Consider the following 10693-nt stretch of genomic DNA (forward strand, 5'->3'; position numbering starts at 1 on the left):
TATGATTTTCTTCTAATTTCATACCCAAAATCGTGGTCAAATTCAAAGAATATTAATTTTCTAGGTTTCCCTCAAACCCCAAGTTTCTACCAATTTCCATGTCCAAATCCGTATATAATCATGTATTTAACTAAAAACTAGCATAAATTACTTACCTCATGCTTGGTGGTGAAAATGACACCTCAAAGTTGCTCCAAAATCGACTCCAATGGAAGAAATGAGGTTGAAATGAACCCAACCCCCGATTTAAAAGAACCTCACTACCTCCAGCGTTTCCACACCTGCGGTCTCGCAGGTGCGAACCAAACGCCGCTTCAGCGGTCTAGAGCTCCCAGCCCATTCCGCTTCTGCGCCCTCTCCTCCGCAGATGCGGTCCCGCATCTGCGGCAAAACAATTGCATCTGCAGTCCCAGCCTAGCTGTCTATTTCTGCTTCTGCGACATGAGGGCCGCTTCTGCGGCTCCGCACCTGCGGCCCTAGTCTCGTAGGTGCGATTACTCCAGCAACCAGCAACTTCAACCCTTTTCAAAATTCCATTTTCGATCCGTTAACCACCCGGAATCCACCCGAGGACCCTGGGTTCCCAACCAATCATACCAACCAGTCCCAAGACATATTACGGACTTGCTCGAGGCCTCAAATCATATCCAACTTAATGAACTTTAGAATTTCAAACTTATTCATTCGATGCCAAAACATATCAAATCATGTACGATTGACCTCAAATTTTGCACACAAGTCATATTCGACATTACGAACCTACTCCAACTTTCGGAATAGAAATCCAACCTTGATATCAAAAGTCCACTTCCGGTCAAACTTTTCAAAAGCCTTCAAATTTCTAACTTTAGCCAAATGACTCCAAAATGACCTACGGACCTCCGAATTCACTTCCGATCGCGCTCCCAATTCCAGAATCACCATACGGAACTATTCCCAGACTCACAATCTCAAACAGACATTGATAACCCTGAAATGAACTTCAATCCAAACTTATGAGGTTCTTCCAAAAATGCTAACTTCCACAATAGGCGCCGAAACGTTCCCGGTTCTTCCAAAACCCAGTCCGGATATACGCCCAAGTTCGAAATCATCATACGAATCTGCTGGAACCTTCGAATCCCGATTTTGAGGTCATTTACTCAAAAATCTAACCTTAGTCAATTCTTTCGACTTAAAGCTTCCGAAATAAGAATTCTCTTTCCAAATCAACTTCGAACTTCCCGGAATTCAATTGCGACTGTGCGCACAAGCCATAATACCTGAAGTGAAGCTGCTCATGGCCTCAAACTGCTGAACGATGCGCTAAAGCTCAAAACGACCGATCAGGTCGTTACACATATACACAGTGGTCCTCCTTTGAATTGCTCCTTGAATTCATTGTAATCACTCATTGGTTGAGCATAATTTGAATGTCACAAGTAAAACTTTAAAATTAAGCAAAAGCGTACTATAGTTTTTGGTTGAAAAAAGCTTGCCTCCCTTTTTACCGTTTTGCGTTCCCATATTGTTTTATTGTGTTGTTTGTTTCTACTTCTTCCGGTCCATAATAAGTGGCCAATTTTACCTTTTTATTTTGGTCCAAAATAAGTGTCCATTTATATAATCAAGAAAAAATTCTTTATTTCTAAAGTTCAAACAAAGAAATATTTCTAAAGTTCAAACAATGAAAATTCAAACAAAAATATCTTCATTTTACTTTTGAAATTCCTAAAGTTCAAATCAAAGAAAAGGAATTTTTAGAAGTCTTTATTTCAAAAAATAAAAATAAAATCAAAATAAAAAATTCAAAAAAATATTTCCTTTCTTCTTTTAAAGCATTTCTCTCGAAAATTCCAAACAAAAAAACAACAAAAAAAATTCAAAAAAAATGTTCTTCTTTTTCTTATGGTTTTCTTGGTCTGAGTTTTAAAAAAGTAAACAAAAAAAGAGTTAGTTTATTTACTCTATTCTCGATCTTCCCGAACTACGCAAGATCTGATTCATGCGGCGTCATGATACGTAGGCAATCCCCATCAGATTCGATCATAGCCATAGAATTGATTGAGTGAAAAATAACTAAAAAAAGAGAAAGAAAATTGGGTAAAAGGGGAAATAAAAGAGTGACAAAAACAAAAAAGAAAAAAGACTGCCAAAAAATAAAAGAAGCGGCAAAAATGAAAAAATAAAAAAATAAAAAAATCAAAAGTGATTAAAAAGAAGCAGAAATAAAAGAAAATAGATATTGAGTGAAAAAGAGAGTTAGTTAGGGCCGGGATGAAACATGCAACCATTCAAACACATGGTAGAAACATTTAACTGTTTAGGTGCATTGCATCCAAACGTGCAATTTCCTATTTGTTAAGCGTCTCAAAAACTAACAAGATTGTTGGGTGTGCAAATTAGCTAGGTTTTTAGTGGTTGGTTTTGTTGGTAGTCGAGCCTCCGCTCCTTCACAAGATCCAAAGGCAAAGATGGTCTTCACAAGCAATCTACCAATCATCGGTCTTGAGGATAGCCCGACATCGGCTATTCTACATCTAGAATTAGCAGCTGCTGAAAAGAATAAGATGTTGCGTCTCTGCATATTGGAAATGTGGGACACCTGGTCTAATGGTAGGGAACCGCCAAATGCAATCCCTGGGTTCCCTGGGTTGATCCCCAGGTCAGGCGAGATTACCAACACCCCTGTGCCCAACCCGCTCATCCCGTGTGGGCGTCCCTCCAATGATCCTGGCATGCCTTCTCTGGTTCGCTCCCAGGCACGGGCTTGAAGGGCACCGCCTCCAATGTTCATCTTTCAGGGCCCACAGCTTCAACCAGAAATAACATATGTGACCCCGTACTCTTTCACTCAACCTCCGCAATATGATCTCTCGATGGAACAAGAAAAGGTTGTTAAAAATTCTGAGCATGAGGAAATGGCTCGGAAGATGAAGAGCCTGGAACAAAGCCTGAAAAACATGTAAGGTCTGAGTGGCCAAAAGAGTGTCTCATACTCTGACCTCTGTATGTTTCCCCATGTCCACGTGCCAGCTGGCTTCAAGATGCCAAAATTTGAAAAGTACGACGAGCATGGAGACCCGGTCGCTCATCTGAAACGATACTGTAACCCGTTGAGGGGTGCTGGTGGAAAAGAGGAGCTGCTAATGGCCTATTTTGGGGAAAGCCTCACCGGAATTGCTTCTGAGTGGTATACGGATCAAGAAATTACCCATTGGCACATGTGGGACAATATGACTCGAGATTTTGTTCGCCAGTTCCAGTATAATGTGGACATCGCTCCCAATAGAAACTCTTTGTCCAATTTGAAAAAGGAAATCATAGAAAGCTTCCGTGAATATACTATCAAATGGCGTGAGCAAGCTGCCAGGGTAAAGCCTCCAATGAATGAAATTGAAATGATCACGGTCTTTCAACATGCCAAAGAGGCGGACTACTTCCAGAACATGATATCCGCTATAGGAAAGCCGTTTGCCGAGGCTATCAAAATAAATAAAAAAAAATCAATTTGTTTTTTTTTAAAATTACCCTAAAAAGTCTTTTACTCCTCAAATTAAATTATGTTGCAAGGCTAATTAAGTCACATTAATTATTTTTGTCTGGAATTTAATATTTCCTTAATGGGTGTGCCCAAGATAAATTGGTCACTTATTATAGACCGGAGGGACTAACTTTAATCCTTAGGTCGACTTTTACTCGTGTTGAGCATAAACGACTAGCAGTTAAAAACCTAGGGTAATAGGTTTAAAGCTTTGAAAAGTCTACATTAAACCAAAAAAGCTTGCGAAATCTTTAAAAGAGGCATCTAATAATTGGTTCATTTCAGAGTTTACCGTCTGATTTATTTTATTGTGCGACCAAACTATCATTCTTGTTAAGAGCTATTTTTAAATACTTTTTAAAATGGGTAGGCAAATTTAAATATGAGTTATAATTTTTAAACTTTAAAAATATGCATAATTGATTCAAGGCCAAAGATGCACTCATAACGGTTTCATTTAACGTGCATTAGCCCATGAGATTTATGCCCCTTGGTCGTCTTGATCACGTGGAGTATTTGTAATGAACTTGTTGACTAATGACTATAAGTTACATGTTAATCTACAATTTGATGCTATTGATGCTCGTTCGGACGGCTTGAATCCTTTGAACAAGATTGAAGTAAATATAGACTTAATCTTTTAAATGTGATTTTCCCAAAGAAATAGTCACTCTGTTTCAATTAAAATGACACAATTTTCTTATTAGTCTATTAAAAAAATAATATATTTTTATATTTAAAAATAATTTAATTTTAAATATTTTATTCTATTCACTTTACCTTTAATGAAAAGCTTATATAGTCACGTAAATATTATTGCCTTACAAAATTTTTATCTAAATTAAAATTGATGGAATACTATATATTTCTCAAATTAGAACAACATCCACATTTCCTCTATGTGAAAGTAAAATAAGGATTACAACCGGAAAAAAGAGAAAAAAGGGTACACGTGTCACTGAATGCTAGTGGTAGCATAGAAATTCTATGCCCTTTTAGGTTATAGGTTGTGAAATGTTAAGCGAGTAAAATCACAGCCTCCTCGAGACTCTCTACCCCTAACCCTCACTCCGCCATTTTCAACAGTACAAAGCCTATTAATCTCTGGTGAAAACAAACCGGATTCGAAGATAAAAATTCTCTTGCGATGGCAATGGCAGGGCGAGTCAGATCCACGGTCCCTCTCCTCCGCAAAGCCCTTTGCTCCGATTCAAGATCGACTTTTTATCCCTCCCTCCTCTCCAATCCTGAGGTATTCATTGTTATCAGATATGAGACCTAATTTTGGTCTTCGATATTGCTGATTTGTTTGTAGATTGTTGGATTTTGCTTTGATCTATATTTTGATTTTAGATTCTTGAAATGATTCTTGGCTTGAAATTATATATTTTTATTTATGTGAAATGGCTGAATGTTGTTATTGGGTTATATATATGAAGTCACAACAAACCGTTTCGTTCTTTTAAAATTAAAAATGAAATCGAAGGAAATAGATGGTATTGTTGCAGCTTAGGGTCCACTATTTTGGTGTGATTCTCTTATTGAATATCCTGTTGGAACCGTTTGTAGTTCTGTTCTATTTACACGCGAACTAAATCTTTGGATGTGCACAGTGCTTAAGCACATCCCATTTGAAGTTTTTGCTGAATCGCTTTTCTTTTCACAGGACTGTTAAAAATGTCCATGTTGAAATCTGGTAAAATGGCATGTTATGTTCATTTTTTTAATATATGTTTGTCATTTTTTGTGCAGTTGTCAAGGAATTATGCTACTGCCCCAGCCAAAGAGCAAAAAGTTAAGGTTAGTAAATCGTATGAGATTGTTGTTGTATTTGTGTGTGTAATATCTGTTTCTGAGATAGTTTTTCTTACTTGAGAGTGGTGAATGTTCTGAAGTTTCAAGTTGAATCCCTCATGATATCTCAAAATGTGTCTCATGATATCTCAAATGATATCTCGAAAGTCCTTTTGTTAGATTTTGCCTCATGATATCTCAAATGTGTCTTGATTGCTCATCTCTTTTCCTGTGTGTGAATTTAAGTTTAAATTCGAAATATGTATCAATCTTTGTCACTTTAAGCAATTACATCATGTCCTTTTTTTCATATTGTCTTCAACCTAAAAGATGCCAAGAAAGGGATACTCTTACCAAATCAAGGAATGCGAGTCTTACATCTATTACCGTCTTTTGCTTCTCTATGGTGTTTTAGGTTCCTGTGACGATGTATGGGGTTTCTGGAAATTACGCCTCGGCTTTGTACATCTCAGCTGTAAAAGCTAATGCATTGGAGAAGGTTGAGTCTGAGATTTTGGACCTTATTGAGGCTTCAAAGAAAAGTCCTAAATTTTCTCAGTTTATGAAGGATCTCTCTGTGCCTACGGATACAAGAGTGAAGGCCATAAGTGACATCTGTGCACAGGCTAAATTTGGAGATCTCACGAGGAACTTCTTGGGTATGATACAATTATATTGTTATTTCTAAAAGAAAATACTACTATTCCATTTTTTAAACTTGAGATTTGTTGGTTTAAATAACAAATAGAGATGCCATAAATAAACAGATTCTCATTTTTTGAAATTAGATTCTGCTTCAAGATTTTGATCCTGGTAGATTGGTTGTTTTGTTAACTCAAAGATTCGCATCAATTTGGTGTCTATATTCTGTTTTAGAGGATGCAAGTTCCTTTAATCGATGATAATCTTACTAGCAAATTATAAATTCTTCTTCAATGTCGCTATTTGTTGGTATTTATTTTCCTAGCTGCATGGTCATCTTCATACTGGAAGCTGAGGTTTCCTCTGTTATCAGTTCAGGTGTTCTCTTTTACTCCATTGGGGGGAAGGGAGTACGTGAGTTGTGATTAGTTTGGTGTATATCTTCAGGAAATTCGCATTGTAGTTTCACCCCTTCAACATTGTACCCCTTCAGATTAATGCTTGACTAAACAAGACAATCCAGAAGATACATTCCTTTTAATTTTATTTAGTAGGATTCATTTTTACAATTTAGAAGATTAATTTCACATTGAACTACAACTGGCCCTCTCTCTCTCTATATATATATGTTTATGGTAGAATGATCTTTATGGCAATATTTTTTTTTGCTATAGTGGTATAACCATATGCATTCTCAATCCTTGTTTTATTCCCTGAATGCTAAGCTGCATGTGGGTATTTTATTATACTTATTTTAGTTTTCTTTAGTTGTACAAAAACACGTATGAGGTAACCAAACAATAATGTCAACTCAAGTCTTGACCTTGACCATTTCAACTAATGTGGTAAAGTTGTGGTCATCATCATTCAGCATCCCTTCCCCTAAGCTAATTTGCAAACCTTACAACTTATTTGTATTAACCCTTGTCTATATCATGCTTTCCTCAAGCCAATACTGCAAATACAATTATTTTGAACTTTTCTTTTATTCTGGTATCTGTTTGTCATTTTATCGTTTCTAGTGACATGGGAATTTCCACTTTTTTCCTATTGTTTCATTGCTTCAGGAATAGTTCTTCCTCGTTATCACTTATCACGTTGGCAGCATAAGCTGCTAAGTTATATTTCATTTTGGCAGAACTTTGGCTTACTGTTGCCTTTTCTGCATTGGTTTCTATGTTTGATTTAAAGATCAGAGCTTAACAACCACTAATTTCATCGTTCATCTCTTTGTTTTCTTATTGTCATGTGGTATCTAAGCACGTGTATTTCAGCTTTATTAATCTGCTCAGGTAGTATTTTCTTTCCGTTTATGTTCACTTTATATTTGTCTGACACGTTCTCTTTCACCTGTGCATTTCTAGTTGTTTTGGCCGAAAATGGGAGGCTGAAACATATTGATGCCATAGCAAAAAGGTTTGCAGAGTTAACCATGGCACACAAGGGGGAGCTTAAAGCCACTGTAACAACTGTTATTGTAAGTTCACCTATTTTGAACTACAAGTTTGATTTCGAATTTGGATCCTCATCTTTCGGTCTTCGTATAAACTTTGGCCAGGCTATGAACTTTGTTTTCGACATGGTATTTATTATATCGTTCTTTGAAGAGTAATTGAAACTCAAATTAGGAGGATGAAAGCAAGAAGTTTGCTTATAAACTGCTTATGGCGACTCTTGGAAGATCGTTATGAAGCAACTCTTTTCTACTGCAGAAAGATAGTGTCGTTACAGTTTTTCTTACTTAGCAGTTTGCTTTAAAAGTCATTACATCTGCACTTTTAATGTGACTACAAAATGACATCCAATGTAATTAGTACCATGGGTAGTTCTATTCTAATATTTCAATGTGTATAATCATTATCAGTGGGGACCCTTCATTATTTTCAGTAATGTAATGCTTGATACTTTGAGTTGAATTTTTTCATGCTTGCCAGTCTCTCTTGCACCCTGAGGGATTGGGTGGTTAACTGCTGTATGATACACGAGATTTTAATTTGGACAGTAGGATGTATATGTTACTTTATCTGGTTGTCATAGTTTGTTATTTTCTCGTATTTAAATATCTGATTATTGTATCTTTTGTTTTCTTTACCCAGCCTCTTCCTCCCGAAGAGGAGAAAGAATTGAAGGAGACATTGCAAGACGTGATGGGAAAAGGGAAGAAGGTGAACATTGAACAGAAGGTACATTATGATACTGATAATTATTTGGTAAATTCTTAACAATAAAGATTGCATCTGCTTATGATGTTATTTCCATTCTTGTACAGATTGATCCTAGCATTCTTGGTGGGCTTGTGATTGAATTTGGGCAGAAAGTTTTTGACATGTCGATAAGGACTAGGGCACGCCAGATGGAAAGACTCTTGAAGGAACCTCTCAACTTCTGATTGCGTGGAAGCCTGTTTTAGTTATTAACCCTGTTGTGGTTTTAGCTGAAGATGAACATCCTCTTTATTTTGACTGCTTGAAGTGGTTTCCTTTTCATATAATGTATTTCTTGTTTCTTGCAAATAAAAGCGTACTTATACACTTGAATCTTCCAAAGGAAATCCTTGTTGAGGATCATTTTTTTTTTGGGTCAATTGCATTTGCATCCCTCTTTTATGTCGTTTGAGATTTGCACCGTCCTTTTCTTATTTTATAGATTTTTTGTGAGGGCAAAGTAGGAATGCAAATAATATTTTCTTTTTGTCTAAAATTGCTCTATTGCAGTCCTAAATCCTAATCGTAGAAATGCTCAGTTATGTGAAGTTGATAGTCAAGTAGGTGCCAATTCTTTGAGTGCAATTATTCTCTCCATTAACAACTAATCTTTGCTTGTAAAATCTTTTGAGTTACTATTTCAACATTGAGAGCTCCAGTCTGTGTAGCATGGCGAATTCATAATGTCTTGTTTTTGCCTTTGGAGGAAGGGCTCCGTAAAACGCAATGCTGTATGTTACAAAAGCAACCCCCTTTTTCTTATTTACAAAAGTGATTAACTGATTATTATCAAATAAGCTGATCAAATTTCTCCTGATTTTAACGGTAAAAATTTCACGGGGCGCCCCTAGTTCGTCACCTCATTTAATTTGTATCAACTTTTTAAAAAAATATACTTAACAAGTACAGACAACTTCAAACATTTTCCTTCTTTTTCTTCTTCTTTTTAGGCATTGTGAAAACAAATGTGACGATGAGTTTACATGGCATTTCATATTTGTGAGCAGGTTTTAAGATAGTTTATGGTATTTTATAGTAGTGAGCTGTTGTGGCGCTCCTTTCTTTTCTACTCCTTTATTAATTGCAAAGTTGGTTTGTTATATTTGTTGTTGTTTTGACAAATTGATAATTGGGGTTTATTTTTTATGATAGTGAGCTGTTGTGGCTAGGGCTGGGCATATATCGGGTAAAACCAATAACCCGAACCATTAATTATTTATTGGGTTATCGGTATCGGGTTATTGGGTTAACGATTCAGTAACTGTTTAGAAGTTTTTCACTATTGGGTTATCGGTTCGGGCCTCGGTTTGCCAATTTTGTTAATCGGTTAACCGATAACCCAATAAGAATTAATAAAATTACAACTTTACCCTTAAGTATATACATAAGCTAGGGCTTCAGTTTATTCTCTCCTATTCTTTCTCAGCCGCACTCTTCAGTTGCTTCATCTTCATTCTTCATAGACCTTACTAGTTACTCCTAGCGTTAGTCTTTAGTCTTATACATTAGGATTTTAATTTCTATAACAAAATTCATCTTAATATAAGGATTGCTCTATGGTTCCTTTTTTTTAGGTTAGACATTTGACAAACAACATCCATATTATATTGGACTGTTTGAGGGCTTCAACGCTTGTGGAAGTGAAAGTATTGTGTGAAATAAAAATTCTAAATCAACTATTATTGTTATCATATCGGAGGAGACAACTAATGCCTTGGAATATTTTGTGGGAATTGTTCCAGGTTGATAAGTATTTATCCACTGATTTTTTGGTGAAGCCTATAAGGATTGAGCAGTTGTTGTCTTGTTAACTTGAATATAAACTGTTAGTACTATATGTTTGGACTTGTTAATTTTAAGGTAAAATTGCTACCACTTTGTATTATTATTAATGTAGTTGGACAACTATTGCTGAAGAATTAGTACTATTCCAGTTGTGGCCACTGGACAAAACGCATAAATGAGTGGTATATTATATGTGAATTCTTCTCTTTTTTTGCTTAACTCCAGTGAATTGTCTTCTCTTTATTGCTTAACTCTAGATTGTGTTATCTTGTAGGGTAAACCGATTACCGAACCGATAATGATCGATAGCCGATTAACCGATATCCGATAACCGATATCTTATCGGTTTATTAAATTTGTAAACCGGTAACCGATAATATTCATAACCGAACCGAACCGACCGACGCCCACCCCTAGTTGTGGCGCTTCTTTCTTTGCTACTGCTTAGGTTTTCTTCTTCTTAATTGCAAAATGGGTTTATTAGATTGTTGTTTTTTGACAAATTGATAATTGGAGTTTGTTCTTTATGATATTTGGAGGTCATGTTTCAAATTTGAGATCATTTGGAGTAGATTTAAGTGTTGAATCGTGTATTGGATTGTTGAAATTTGAAGAACAATTTTTTCTTTTTGAGCAATTTGTACTTTAGACTTATTTGGCCTTAAGTGCATGAAACATTGGTTGCACTTTAGACCTATTTGAACTTAAGTGTAATTTTTTCATTTGATACCTATTTGACCTTAAG

General features: G+C 36.0%; 1 protein-coding gene across 1 annotated transcript; it reads left to right on the top strand.

Moving 5' to 3' along the window:
• The first annotated feature begins 4533 nt into the window (after positions 1–4533).
• On the top strand, positions 4534–8543 carry LOC107814191 (ATP synthase subunit O, mitochondrial-like). The gene is made up of 6 exons (XM_016639554.2): positions 4534–4775; positions 5276–5323; positions 5733–5976; positions 7324–7436; positions 8056–8142; positions 8229–8543. Exons 1-6 carry the CDS (start codon positions 4671–4673, stop codon positions 8346–8348), a joined length of 717 nt encoding a protein of 238 aa, XP_016495040.1. The 5' UTR covers positions 4534–4670; the 3' UTR covers positions 8349–8543.
• The last annotated feature ends 2150 nt before the right edge of the window (positions 8544–10693 follow it).

The sequence above is a fragment of the Nicotiana tabacum genome, chromosome 7, assembly GCF_000715075.1.
Source record: "Nicotiana tabacum cultivar K326 chromosome 7, ASM71507v2, whole genome shotgun sequence".
Lineage (NCBI taxonomy): Eukaryota > Viridiplantae > Streptophyta > Magnoliopsida > Solanales > Solanaceae > Nicotiana > Nicotiana tabacum.